This window comes from Vulpes lagopus, chromosome 11, assembly GCF_018345385.1.
Source record: "Vulpes lagopus strain Blue_001 chromosome 11, ASM1834538v1, whole genome shotgun sequence".
Taxonomy (NCBI): Eukaryota; Metazoa; Chordata; class Mammalia; order Carnivora; family Canidae; genus Vulpes; species Vulpes lagopus.
In genome coordinates, this window is record NC_054834.1 from 76,546,302 (window position 1) to 76,561,085 (window position 14,784).

At 51.9% G+C, this 14,784-nt stretch overlaps 1 protein-coding gene across 1 annotated transcript in view; it reads left to right on the forward strand.

Annotated features, from left to right (window-relative positions):
- Positions 1–4,400: 4,400 nt before the first annotated feature.
- The window catches only part of MACROD1 (mono-ADP ribosylhydrolase 1), a 150,530-nt gene continuing 140,146 nt past the window's right edge, over positions 4,401–14,784 (forward strand). The window contains 3 exon segments of the mRNA XM_041773774.1: positions 4,401–4,676; positions 4,678–4,758; positions 4,761–4,851. Of these exon segments, the coding sequence (XP_041629708.1) occupies positions 4,548–4,676; positions 4,678–4,758; positions 4,761–4,851 (301 nt within the window). The 5' untranslated portion in view covers positions 4,401–4,547.

Here is a 14,784-nt window from a genome sequence, read left to right on the forward strand (position 1 = left end):
CCCGCATGGAGCCTGCTTCTCCCTCTGCCTTTGTCTCTGCCTCTCTCTCTCTCTCCTCTCTGTGTATTCTCATGAATAAATAAATAAAATCTTTAAAAAAAAAAAAGAAAAAAAGGAATATGGGCAGCCCTGGTGGTGTAGTGGTTTAGCGCCACCTGCAGCCCAGGGCATGATCCTGGAGACCCTGGATCGGGTCCCCCGTCAGGCTCTCTGTATGATGCCTGCTTCTCCCTCTGCCTGTGTCTCTGCTTCTCTCTCTGTCTCTCACGAGTAAATAAATAAAATCTTAAAAAAAAAAAAAGATAAAAGGAATATGTTTTGTTACATCATGCTAATTATCAGATTGTTTACTTAAGGTTTTGAGACACTTAAAGTCAATCTGTCCTATTTGATTGGTGGGTTTTTTAAAAAAGTAATCTCCGTGTCCAACATGGTGCTCCAACTTACAACCCCGAAATCAAAAGTCACACACTCTTCCAACTGAGCCAGCTAGGGGCCCCCTGATTTGTCGTTTTAATTAGATAAAATAGCCTGTAATAATTTCTCCCACCCCTGTATGCTGCCTTTGCAATGGGATTCAGCTGTTCCTCTCATTAAGAGGTTGAGTCTCTTTTTTCATGCCCTTGGATCTGGGCTGGCCTTGTGACCTGTTCCTTTTTTTTTTTTTTTTTTTTTTAAGATTTTATTTATTTATTCATGAGAGACACAGGGAGAGAGAGAGACAGAGGCAGAGACACAGGCAGAGGGAAAAGCAGGCTCCACGCAGGGAGCCCGACATGGGACTCGATCCCGGGACTCCAGGATCAGGCCCTAGGCAGAAGGCAGGCTCTAAACTGCTGAGCCATCCGGGCTGCCCCCCTTGTGACCTGTTTCAAATAACAGAATGTTGTGGAAGTGATGTATTGTGACTTCCCAGTCAGCCCTCAAGAGGCATTATGGCCTCTGTGGTCACCCTCTTAGAGCAGGTCTGTGAGATCGGGATGCCAAGAAGCTGCCCTCATCTATGGGATGTCTATGGGATGGTAAGAGGCCTGTGGGGCAGAACCAAGGGGCCTGGCTGACAGCCAGCACCAACTGCCAGTCATGGGGGTGAGGCCATCCTGAGCCCCCAGCCCATTAGGTGGTCAAATGCCTGCAGCCACAGGAGTGACCTAGGCAAGACTAGCAAATGAGTTTTCAAGCTTATCCCCACCAAACTGCTGACTTCATGCCCTGGTTAGTATTTTAATCCAGTAAATTTTCAGTAGTTTATTATGCAGCAATAGATAACTGAGATAGTGCAAAAGGATCTAAGTTTATAAATAGCATTTGAACATTTAAGAAAATTGATTTACCATATTTACAAGTGTAACCTATTAGTATGTAAGGATTGCTTCACTGATTGGAAAAAAAAATAAGCTCAGCAGGGGAGAGCAAGTAAGGAGGGGAGAGGGGGGAGGGGGTGCAAGAGTGCCCTCACCCCCTCCCTGTTGGTAAAGAGAAAGGAACTATATATATATATGTGTGTATATATATATATATATATATATATATATATATATATATGCCTTTTAGTTTTGAGTTTGAGGTGTTTGAGAAGACCAGCTATCTCAACAATGTAACATGTAGTTTGAAATCTATTAGGAATTTAATTACTTAAGTTTATAATTGGCATTCATTTTTAGAATCTAATCTGTTGAACCTGTGAGTTAAATATTCATCAAAGAATAAGTGAAAGTAATTTCTTATTTTTATATAAAAATTAGATTTATAAATAGAAAACTAGATTTGCAGGTTGCACTTGGGTGTTTAAGAAAAAATAGTTCTTTTTTTAATTTATAAGTTTAATAAATACAGTATTTAAACACAAGCAGCAGTCGATAGCTTTTTTCTGCACGATAGCCTCCCTCCAACATTAGAAATCCTCAACTGACAATCTCCGATGATGACGTGATAGCCCTGCTGGAAGATTTCGCCTTCCATAAGTTTCCTTGCTTTTGCCTCTGGATGTTCTTCTGCCTGGAATGTCTCTGACCCCCACATACACACCTTTGGAACCTGGCAACATTTTATCTTTTTCAAAGGATCCAGCTCTGACTCTATGAGGAGGTCTTGCCTTGCCCATCAGAACCCTGTTTCCCTGCCCACATCTAGCCATGTATGGGGGACCCAGACCTTTCTTAGACTGGACAGCGGAGGGCTGTGAGCTAGAACCTTCTCTCTAATGGCTGCCATGTGACATGTCCAGAGTGTGCAGGGTACTTCAAAGGCCTGGCTGTAGGGGATGTGGATTTCATGCTCGGTGCACAAAGGCAGCCTCCTGATTGGGCACGGAGACATTCTATGGCTGGGGCCCGTGCCTCTTCCTATATCCCTGTCTCCAGACCTTGCCAGGAAGGGTATAGTAGGCAAAACAATGGTCCCCCAAAGATGTCCACACCTTCATCCCTGGAGCCTGCAAATATGTTACATTACATGGCAAAGAGGAATCAAGGTTGCAAATGGAATTAATGCTGCTCATCAGTAGGCTTTAAATAAGGAGATTGTCATGGCTTATGCTGGTGGGGCCAGTATAATCACGAGTCATTGAAAATGGGTAGGAAAGCGGAAGAGAGTCAGAGGCAAGAGCCACTATGGAGAAATTGGTTGGGGAGATGCAACATTATTGGCTTTGAAGATCAAGAAGCATGTCATGAGCCAAGGAGTGTGGGTGTCTCTGGAAGCTGGCAAAGACCAGAAAGAGCCTCCAGGAGGAAACAGAGCCTTGCTGACACCTTGATTTTAGCACAGTGAGACTACTGTCCTACAGAACTTTAATAAATTTATGTAGTGTAGGCCACTTGTTACAGCAGCAATAAAAAATACACAGGGTCATCCACATACTTCATTTCCTGAATCAGTGACATCTGCGCAATTGCCTTCCAGATCCCAGATAAAGAACCAAACGACCAGGCCCTCAGACCCTCATAGGCTGTGTTGACCTCCAGCCAGTCCCCCTGCGCATCTGTGCCACGGGGCAATGCTGCCTCATCCGGCCTTTGGGAGTTATCACGAGTTAACAAAGGTATAGCACATGGAAGTAGAGTGCTTAGTTCAGCACCAGCTGGTACCTAGAGTCCTGTAAATGGCTGCTGGTTGTAGCTGGCAAGGCCCTTCTTGCCTTGCTGAGTTATAGGAGAAGTGGCAAGTGGTGACGTGAGTTCCATTCTGAGGGCCTGGCTACCATATCCTGAACTCATTTTGGGGAGAGGGTGCAGGCCTCACTGGAATGTTGGGGACCCTTGGCTCTTCCTTCCTCGCCCCTGGCTTCTGATCTTCCCTCTCCACCCTCATCCCAGGCTGATCACTGCCTTCCTTCCAGTGGGCAGGTCCTTGCTGGTTCTCTATGGGACATTCTGGTTTTGCTAGCTGCAGCCACTCCGCTGGCTGTGTCATCCTCCCCACAACCCTGTCACGGGTTACTGCCACACCCAGCGCCAGAGGGGCCTGGAACACAGGGTCAGGTCTGCAACCAGCCAGACCTGAGCCCTGTCTTTTTTTAAAGATTCTTATTTATTATTTATTTGAGAGAGAATGAGAGCGAGCAAGCCAGCGCACGCACAAACAGGGGGAGCTAAAAAGGGAAGAAGCAGGCTCCTCCCAAGAGCAGGGAGCCCAGGACCCTGGGATCACCGCCTGAGTTGAAGGCAGACGCTTAACTGAGCCACCCAGGCGCCCCTGTCTTATTCTTAATTTACAGCTCAAGAAGTGAGTCTCAAGTGGCCTGTGGACCTCAGGGTGGCAAACTGGTACTGGAACCTTCTCTAGGACCCTGGGCTCCTCCTGAGGTTATAAAAATATCCACTATTATGTTTCTCAAATATTAAAAGTATAGAAAAACATAAACGTATTTAAAAATCTATCTTCATAGTCTCCCTAAAAAATTAGAAAAAAAAAATCACGCCAATTCTCCCACCTGAGAACACCTCTTGAAACTCAAATTTTCTGCCTGCAAATACCAGTGTTTGCCTGGTCGCTTCCAGTCCCCGCTCCGCCGCCCCCGGGGCTCAGCTGCCAGGGAAAGTCGCCAAGCCGGACGGGCCGGTTCGCGCTGCTTGTCACCTCCCGGGGGCGGGCCGGAGCTGCCGGGCTCTCCGAGGTCGGTACTGAGCGCGGGGGGCGGGGCGGGGGGCCGAGGCGGGCCAGGGCCGCGCGGCCGGGAAGACCGCAGAGCGGGAAATCGGCGGCGAGCCCAGAGGGGGCGCCAGGTAGCCGCGCGGTCCTGCGGGAAGCGGAGCCTCCCGCGCCGCGCGATCCCGGGCGCCTGGAGCGGGCGGAACCCGGGCGGGGCGCGCACGTGTGTGTACGAGTGCGGGGCGGGGCGGGGCGGGGCGGGGGCCCATCCCGCGGCCCGGACTACAAGTTCCAGGGTGCCCAGCGGCGCGCTCGGGGTTTCTGGCCGCGCGGCCCGCCAGCTCGGAGCCGGTCGCTGCTAGCACACACCGCTCGGTCCCAAGCGGATCGGGGCGAGACTCCCAGCACCGTAAATAGAGTCCAAGTGGGCGGGGAACCTCCCCGCGCGCCCGCTCATGTCCCTGCGGAGCCAAGTGTCCGGCCGCCTGGCACAGCTGCGTGCGGCGGAGCAGCTGCTCCGCGTCCCGCGCCCCTGGCCCGGCCCCTCGGCGGGTGCCACGCGGACCCGCAGCGGCGCGTGCGGTTCCCCCGGCGACCCTGGGCGCGGACGGCCCCGGCGCGCGGACCCCAGCGGGAGTTGGGGCTTGGGGGGCGGCGGCGGTGGGGCGGAGAGGAGAGCCGGGGTGCGCACCTGGGCCCCCCTGGCCATGGCGGCGAAGGTGGACCTGAGCACCTCCACCGACTGGAAGGAGGCAAAATGTAAGTGTAAGCAGGAGGGGGGCGCGAGGGGGCGCGGGCGGCTCCACGTGGGCCTTCCCGGGCTGGACAGCACCCCACCAGCAGCCTCTTCCACCCGAGAGACCTGAGGAAGTTCAGGCCTCGGACGCCCTAATGTGGACCCCTCCATTCATGGCCACGCCCCCCGGGTGCTCAGCCCCGCAAGCAACCTCACTCCCTACAAGGTCCCGGCTCCCTGTCGGGGGTGGTGTGAGGGGGAGGACCTGACCTCGCCCGCAGGGGTCACAGGACACCCCCAGGGATCATCCAGGACCTGCCACCTGACTCCGTCCTACAGGAGGGAAACTGAGCTGATAAGCCAAGGTCACTGAGAGTTTGTGGCTGAGCTGACGTTAGGCTCCTGAAATCCCATGCTTTGTATAGTATGGTTTCTCAGGTGGTGGCATTTTAGACAGAGTGGCAGGAACTGGACTCAGGGGACAGCTCTGGGTCTGGTGCCCCACCTGGTAGGGTCAGACAGCCCCACAGAGTGGCCTCTCTGGGCAGGCCAGTCCCGCCTCCACCCCACCCCTACCCTGAAGGCCTGTCTCCCTGGGCCTGGTCATCTGGTGCCCTTTTGCCCTCATCCCTGGCCTCTGGCCACTTGTGAACAGTTTCTGCCCCATTCCTGGGGTATACAGGGCAGAGATGGGGCATTATATCTGTGAGAACAGGGACACTCTGCACCCCCAGGTATCAAGCCATTTCCTCCCACTATGGGACAGGTGGTGAGTCCCAGGGCTGGACTCTGGGCCCCCACACAGAGCAGGAAAGGGAGAGAATCCAGCCTGCAGAGCCACAAATAGTCTGGCTGGCAGCTCAGCCAGCTGCCCCTGCCCTTCAGAGCCTGCTCCCAGAGCTCTTGTAACCTTCCTGGCTTGATCCCTTTCAAAAGCACAGAGGAGGCAGCTCATTGGCTGGGCCCCTGTGGTAGCTTCCCAGTGGCCAATGGGTCTGGGAAGGCTGGCCCCTGGCTGGTGGGGGAAGGTGGGGGTAGAGGGAAGGAGTCCCTCAGAATTAGAGGCAGAGTTCAAGAAGATCTTTACCCCTGTCATGAATTGTGTTCCTTCACTGGGATCTTCAAGCACCGGCAGAAAGCACTTGACGTGGCTAGTGCGCACCCAGGGTGTCTGTCATGCCCTCAGCCCTGGCTCGGAGTGGGGGGCTGGCAGAGATTCGTGGCAGGGGAACTGTCCCCACAGGGAGCCTGCCTCCCCTTCTCTGTCAGGAGCAGCAAGCCAGCTTGGTGGGCAGGAGAACTAGGGAGGCAAGGGGCCCAGCCACCTGCTCCTGGATCTGTCACTGTTGTAGGATCCAGCTCTGCACCCCCTCCCATTCCTTGGTTCCCCTGAATACTTCTAGGCATTGTGAAGCTGACAGGCCAGGGATTCCCAGGCTACTGTGGTGTGCTTGGAGCTAGGATTTCCATTCATCCATTTTTTAAAAAAGTTTGCTTATTTTGAAGTAATCTGTACACCCAGTGTGGGACTCAGACTCATGACCCTGAGATCAAGAGTCACACAGTCCTCTGCCTGTGTCTCTGCCTCTCGGTCTCTCTGTTTCTCATGAATAAATAAATAAAATCTTAAAAAAAAAAAAAAAAAGAGTCACACAGTCTTCAGACTAAGCCAGCCATGCGCCCCTCGTTCATCTATTTTTACTGAGCATCTTCTATGTGGTCAGCACTGTTCTGGTGCTGGGTTTCAGCCATGAGTGAGATAGGCAAGGTCCCTGCCCTAGTGGAGCTTCTTCTCTAGGGGAAGGAAACAGTTAAAAATGTGATCAAGCCAGTGGGGCGGTGCCAGTCAAAGGCCAATGCTGGTAAAAAAAACAAAACAAAACAAAACAAAAAAAAAACAAAACCCTGGCCGATGGGGCTGCCTGAGCTCCGGAATCCACTTGGGGGCAGTGTGAGGAGGGTGGCCAGGCCCTGAGAGCCACAGCACTGGGTGTGAAGACACCAGCAGGCTTGTCAGGATGGTGTGTGTTTTAGTGATCTATTATTGAATAACAAATTACCCCCAAATTCAATGGCTTAAAACAACAAACATTTATTACTTCTGTCTCTGAGGTTCAGGAACCTGAGAGTAGCTTAGCAAGGTGGTTCTGTTGGGCTTGGTTGGAGCTGGGGTGAGCCATTCCCAGGTGACTCACTCCTGCAAAGTGGCTATTGGTAAAGGCTCAGACCCACCATGGAGGTCTCTCTGCAGGGCTGCTTGAGTGTCCTTACAACATGGCAGCTGGTTTCCCCCAGAGCATGTGCCCCAAGAGAGGGAACATGAAAAGACCAAGCCAGAAGCCACAGTGCCTTTCTGTGACCTAGTTTTTAAAGTCCCACACCATCTCTTCTGCTTTATTCTGGGGTTTAGAATGGAGTCCTGGTGTCTGGTCCACATTCAAAGGGAGGGAAATTAGTCTCTACCTTTGGAAGGGAAGAGGATCAAAGAATTTGGGCCATATTTTTAAAGTCACCACACTGAGGAGCTAGCTACCTTAGCTGGACTCTGCTTCTCTTTTATTTTTTAAAAAGATTTTTTATTTATTCATGAGAGGCATAGAGAGAGAAGCAGAGACATGGGTAGAGGGAGAATCAGGTTCCCTGCGGGGAGGCTGTTGAGGGACTCGATTCCAGGACCTCGGGATCATGCCCTGAACCAAAGGCAGGTGCTCCACCACTGAGCCACCCAGGCGTCCCTGGACTCTGCTTCTGATTGGGGACTAAGCTTTGATCCTTGAAGACCTCCATATAATTTTCTTCATTATGTTTGGTTTTCACTTTGAGCTGAGTTATGGTGTACAGTGAAGTTCACTAAGCATACACACCTTAGGCGTACAGTCAGTATATAATATATTAAAGATTTTATTTATTTATTCATGAGAGACACACACAGAGAGAGAGGCAGAGACACAGGCAGAGGGAGAAGCAGGCTCCATGCAGGGAGCCTGATGTGGACTTGATCCCTGGTCTCCAGGATCATGCCCTGGACTGAAGGCGGCGCTAAACCATTGAGCCACCAGGGCTGCCCCAGTCAGTATATTTTTATTTTTATGTAAATATCCAACTGTGGTCAATAGGTTGCCATCACCCCAGAAGGTTCCTTTGAGCCCCTTTGCAATCAGTACCTCTTACTATTCCTCGGACTTCATACAAACAGAGGCATACAGCTCTGTTTACTTATAGTTGTGTGGTTCATGCACATTACTGGGTATACAGTTTGCTTTTTTTTTTTTTTTTTAAAGATTTTATTTATTTGAGAGAGAGCACAAGCAGGGGGAACTGCAGGCAAAAGGAGAAGGAGAGGGCAGCCTGGGTGGCTCGGAGGTTTAGTGCCTCCTTCAGCCCAGGGCATGATCCTGGAGTCCCAGGATCGAGTCCCATGTCTGGCTCCTTGCATGGGGCTTGCTTCTCCCTCTGCCTGTGTCTCTGCCTCTCCCTTTCTGTCTCATGAATAAATAAATAAAATCTCTTAAAAAAAAAAAAAAAAGAAGGAGAAGGAGAAGCAGGCTCCCCACTGAGCAGGGAGCCTGATGTGGGGCTCCATCCCAAGACCCTGGGATCATTACCTGAGCAGGTGCCTGACTGACTGAGCCACCCAGGAGACCCCAGTTTGCTCTTCATGGCTGTGTAGTGTTCCACGGTGTGGCCGTACCATATTTTGTGTACTCGTTCTCCTGTTGATGAGCATTTCGTTCTCCACTTTGGGGCTGTTGGGAATAAAGCTGCTCTGATTATTCCTGTACATGTCTTCAATGGACATGTGCTTTCCAAATACCTGTATGTGCTTGGGATGATCCTCTCTTAAAGACTGGTGCACAGTAACCAAACTCACAAGAGCCTGATGTAGGTCAGAAGGTTGACGTGCAGCTCATGGTGGGAAATATGATAGCAGCGGGTCTGGAAAGGGTGTCTAGGCAGGGCCTCCTCTCCCTGTGGAAAAGCCACGCAGAAGCCAAATCATAGTCCTAGGTTCACTCAGCAGCATGTGTTCTCAGCTAGGGAGCTGGTTGAAAGATTTTGGAAGCTGATCTCACTGCCCTGGGCAGGCTGGACAAGCTTCCCTGCAAGGGGTGGACTTACCTACCAAGAATCCCCTTCCTTGGGTGATTGCTCAGTCGTTCAGTCTTTATGCACTGTTGACTGCCTGCCCTGGGTGCAGGGTGCCTCAGCTCCTGGCCCAGTGTGTCCTCTGGACACACGGCCAAATTCTGCCTTACTCTGGGCATTTCCTTTCTCCTTCCTAAGGTGACTGGCCACCTCTGTAGACCCATTCTCCCTCTGGGTAAGTAAATACCACCAGGCTGGATCTTCCTAGCTAGGAAGACAGTCAGTCCTTTGGGGAGATCTCCGTGGTATCCGATTTTACCGCCCAGAGGATTATTTCTCTAGTTGCCTTAGTAATGGGGAGCCTCATTATCCCCAGAGGTGGTGCCTATTTATCACAAGACTGTGGAAATAATCATACCCTAAAGGCAGTTGGGCATTGCAGGCATCTAGGGACTATGTCACCACAGGAGGGGTGCCACAGACCCTCCTGACCTTCAGTGGGGGCAGAGCTGCTAAGAAGAGGATGGGCAATTGGTGCCATCAGACATGGGCCAGCCCCAGCACCGCTGCTTCCCTGCTCCCTGACCTCAATTTCCACATCTGTGAAATGGGACCAACAGGACCTGATTTGTAGGTTGTGCTAGGATCGCATCAGAAACCATTTTGTACCCGGTGGTATATAAAAAGGGTCCACGGCGTATAAAGTGTCCCCAATGACCCCCTCTGTTGTCACTGCTTGGGTCTATCTCTCTCTGCACTGGTTTGGCCACAGCAACACTGGGCTTGTGTAAACTTGTCTCCCTCATGGTCTCAAATGCTGGAGCTAATGACCTGCATATTCTGAGCCATGTCTCCTCTCCCTGGTGCTACAAGCTAGAGCTCCAGTGTTCCAGCCTCCCCTTTGCACTGGGCAGAGATGAGGACTAAGTTCATCCCTCTTGGGCTTTCATGCAGAGCGGATGATTTCTTTGATTGGATTCCCGAAACGGGGAAATTTGCAGGCTCACCTGGGAACTGGGGAGTCTTCCCCTACCGGTCTCTTGGGGAAGCAGCCTTGGTATCCCAGTGTGGGCAGAGGCAAGGGGGCCCAGGTGCCACATGCTCTGTCTCCCGATTGCTTGTGCCACAGACTTTGACAAGACCCAGCTCTCAGGGGACATTGAGCCCCGGTGATTAATGCCCATGCCGCTGTGTTCCCAGGGCCCTGCCGTTGTCAGCCCTCTCCACGTGGCCTTCTCCAGAAGAGGAGCCTCCCTCCGTGCCAGCCTGCCCTCACCTTTGTGAACACCATCTAGCAAAGTGCCATAAAGACACTTCTTAAAACACATCATTGAATTCCCATTCACCCACTGCACTTTATGGCTCTGGTGCAGCCTGCTTCCTCCAGCTCAGTTTTCATGCCCGGGAGCCGCTGAGAGCTTCGTCCAGGGTCAGGCCTCCCCATCAAAATTTACTGCAAACATCTTTTACAACACCTGCCTTACTGAGCTGTGAAATTCTCTTGCCTCTCCAAAAAAGAAAGAAAATTAAAACGTATGTTATGCATCTTTTATAGAAAAATAAAACTCGCTTGTGCTTTAAGTCTGCATCTGTCCTTCTGGCAAAAGGAGGTAGAAAATGTTATAAATGCATGGGGCCTAGCTGACAGATGGAGCCAAGGCAATGAGGATGACCCTTGGTTCCTTGGAGCCAGGGAGAATCATAATTGGCTTCGCCTTTCCCATAAATCAGAGGCCCGGGCAGTGTGTAGTTCCTTAGGGGTCAATCAGGCTGCAGCCTCACTCTGGAGACGAGGACAAGGTGCCCCACATGCTAGCTTCAGGAGGTGTGTGGCCGGGGATCATGAACTGGAAGGGACAGGCTGACGGATGTCTCCAAGGTCAACGCCTAGTTGGCTGGTGGCAGAGCCAGGAGTCCTGGCTATCTTCCTTCTCTGGAAAGTGGAGCCATCTTTTGGGCTTTGCTGGAGAGAGGGGTCTGTGCAGGCTGTGGGTCCCTCAGACCAGCTCTCGGATGCTGGGCAGGACAGCACAGGAGAGAGCCTTGGGTAGGGTCCCCTCCTGGCTTGCCTGTGGCCACAGCATACCTGTTGCTTCTGGAAAGCAAGGTGGTGGCATCTGCTAGGGGACCCTAGCCATTTCCAGGCTCCCCAGACTCATCCCATGGGGTGCCTGGGGCTTACCCAGCCAGAGGAACTCAGTACACAGGAGCCCTGTAGAATTGGCCTGCGTGCTGGCTGACGTCCCCGCAGCACCTCGGCAGGCATGTTCACTTCCCGGCCCTGGGTTCATCTGGCTGGGAGGACCCACACCTGGGTGTGCCAGGGCCTCTTAGGGGACCTACCTCTGGTCTCAACTGTGCAGGATGACAAATATGGGCACCCGTATTCAATTCAAAAAGCTCCTCTACCTACTTATGCCTCCAACTTGGAATAGAAAGCCCTCTCCCCAGTTGGTCTTGTTTCACTTTGCACTCGGGGTCTCCGCTCACTCGCAGGAAGGACTGCGTATCTGCTGTGTGTCTTGCCCTTTGCAGCGTCTGGGTATTCTGACAGTCCCTTCACCCCAGGACCTAGGCAGGTGAGCCTGCCTAGTCCCTTAACTAGAGATGAGGAAACTGAGGCACAGAGTGACCTGCCCATGAACGTGATGTCAGGAGCTCATAAGCCCAAACCTAGTGGGACCAAGGAGCAAGAGGAATCAAAACCATAGTAGCGGCCTGGACCAGCACATTCCTTCCAGAGTCTCTGTTCCTCAGATGGGAGACTAGCTGAGGGGAGGGGACTGCCACAGCCTGGCCTTTGCTCTCTGGTCCAGCCCTTCTAGATTTCTATCCATTTCCTCACCCACTCACCCAAATGCTCTCTCCTGCCTCAGAGCTTTTTCATATATTGTCTTCTCCACCTGGACGACTGTTCTCTTAGCAAATATGCACTCAACATTCAGGTCTCGGCTCATTTATCGATTCCTCCCACAGATGCCCATGGACGCTTACACATGCCATGCACTGTGCCAGATGGTGGGAATCCAGCATAAATACCACAGATCCCCAAGTGGCCAAGGTCAAGTACGGGAATAAAGCATAGCCAGTAGGGGAGGGGCTGCTCTGTGGAGTGGGGAAGGCAGCTGGGAGGGGCTTATAAAGGAAGGTCAGGCCGAGGGCAGGCAGGTACAAAGGCCCTGAGGCAGGAGACAGTCTGGTGGTGGGAGGAACCAAAAGGTAATTGATCTGCATGGACTGCAGAGGTGTGGGAGGCAGAATGTAGTGTTGTGGGCAGGCGCAGTAGAGGAGGTTAGGGGGGGAGAGGCAGGGCTGTCACGTGGGCCTTGGTAAGGACTTGGACTTTGAACTGAGCTTTAAATAGAATTCTGTGTCTAAGATTCCTGGCTTGCTGTGTGAGGAACAGATGATTAGGTGGATTGGGGAGTCCACCAGGAGTAGAGGACTTTTGGGTGGTGCTAGGGAGCAATGATAGTGGCTTGGCCCCTGGCAGGGGTGAGCAGAGGGCTTGGCTTTGAGGGTATTGTGGGGATAAATCTAACAGCCTGCAGATGGATGGACCAGGGGACTAAGAGAAAGGACCCCTCCCCCACCCCTACCCCCACTTTTATGGGGTCCTAGAAGAGTCTGGGACTGTTCATTGAGAAGGGGAAGCATGAAGGAGAGAAAACCGTGTTTGGGAGGAAGGAGTCAGAAGTTCAGATTTGCACACGAGGAGTTTGAGGATGAGGGTAGGCCATGGACCTTGGGGATCTGATGCTTGATGCTCAGCAGAGAGCTGAGGAGCTGGAGGTGTAGCCCCAGACCGGACTGTGAGCTGAAAGAAGGTTTGGAATGTGTAAGGATATAGACTAAGGAAAAGGAGAGGCATCAAGGAGACAGGGGGACCCATGAGTGGGGTGAGATCCAGGAGAGGTTGGGTCCTGGGGGGGAAGTAGGGGTGGGGGGTTGCTGAGTGCACAAGAGAGGACAGAAGGGCCCACCTTGGGGTCATGGAGCCCATGTGGTGTCTCTGACTGGCCTTGTACAGAGGTGGGGCAAGACTGGGGAGGGCTTAGGGGAGCACAGGAGGGAGGAAGTGGGGGCAGTGGAGGAGGAAGACAGAGATGAGGCCACAGCTGCAGGGCATGGAGTGCATGGTTCAGGAAGGCCTTATGACCTTGAGACAGGAGGGGACTCGAGAGGGTGTTTGAGGGCAGATAAAGTAGCTGTAGGAGTGAGTCCTCTAGGTGAGCCAGCAGCCTGTGCTGAGGGACGGAAGGCCAGTGGGGGATGGAGGGCCAGTGGGGGACGATGGGGGGTGGCCGTGGGTGGGTGGGGGGCAGTTTCCCAGCTGGCAGGAGAGGCAGCATCCCAGCTGGAGGAGATCAGGAATGCAGAGGGAGCCTTCTGTTTGGTGATGCGATTTTCTCCAGCCATTTGCAGCCCCTGGGGCAGATGAGAGAGAAGTTACCGTCCCTCCTCCAGGAAGCTGTCCTGGCCTCCTGTCTGCTTGCTCTGGCCCTAGGATTTCACCTTGCCTCCCACCTCCAGGATTGGTGCCTCGTGGGTGCTCAGTAGATACTTAGGAACTGACTGCTCTGCGCTCAGACGGCAGGGGAGAGGCAGAGGCTGGAAGGAGCCTGGCCTCCCCTCCCTGTTTGGTCTTTGCTCAGTGGTACTGTCCACCAGCGGCCGAGTGCTTTGCTATGTATCCAGCTAAGCTTGTTCTGCTTCTCCTTTAGAGCAGGAGGGAGCTTTCTTTACTCCCACTTTGCAGAAAAGGATAGGTAGCCAAGACTTGGAGAAGCACTTCAGCTCTTTCCAAAGACCAATACCCTCCCCCAACACACAGAAAAGGCCTGTTACTTAGCTTGTGCATGGGGTCGTGTGTCCAATGGGGAGGGTAGGCTTTTGAAGGGGGGGGAAGGGAGATGGGCTGTGAGCATCAGGACACGCTAGTGACAGAGGGGACCATCCACACTGGGGACCATTCACAGTGTGATATCCTAGCCTCTTAGAATGAAAATGCCACTGCTGAGAGTTGGGGGAATAGTTAATCTATATCTGGTGAAACATTTTTTAAAGTTCTTTATTTGGGATACCTGGGTGGCTCAGCCGTTGAGTGTCTGCCTTTGGCTCAGTTCGTGATCCCGGGGTCCTGGGATTGAATCCCACATTGGCTCCCTGTGTGGAGGCTGTTTCTCCCTCTGCCTGTGTCTCTGCCTCTCTGTGTGTCTCTCATGAATGAATAAAATCTTTTAAAAATTATTTATTTATTATAATTTTTAAAGATTTTATTTATTTGAGAAAGAGCATGAACAGGGGAGGGGAGGAGCAAGACTCCCTGGTGAGCAGGGAGCCCAATGTGGGGCTCAATCCCAGGACCCCAGAATAATGACCCGAGCTGAATAATGACCCAACTGAGCCACCCCAAAATTTATTTATTTATTTTTAATGGAAGTATAGCTGGCATACAATATTCGTTTTAGGTGTACGATGTAGCGATTTGACATTCGTATATGTCACAAGCATAGTCACCATCTGTCACCACCCGTTGGTATTACAATATTATTGACTGTATTCCCTATGCAGTACTTCTCATACCTTATTAAAGGATGTGTCCCTTAGTCCCCTGCACCTATTTTCCCCTCCCCACCCCCCTTTGCTCTCTGGCAACTACCAATGTGTTCTCTGAACTTATAAGGCTGTTTTGGTTTTGTTTTTTAGATTCTACATGTAAGTAAGCTCATGTGGCTTTTGTCGTTTTCTATCTGACTTATTTCACTTCGCATAGCATTTTCTAGCTTCATCCACGTTGTGGCAAATGGCAAGGTTTCATTCTTCTTTATGGCTGAGTAATATTTCATTGTGTGTATCTCCCACCTCTT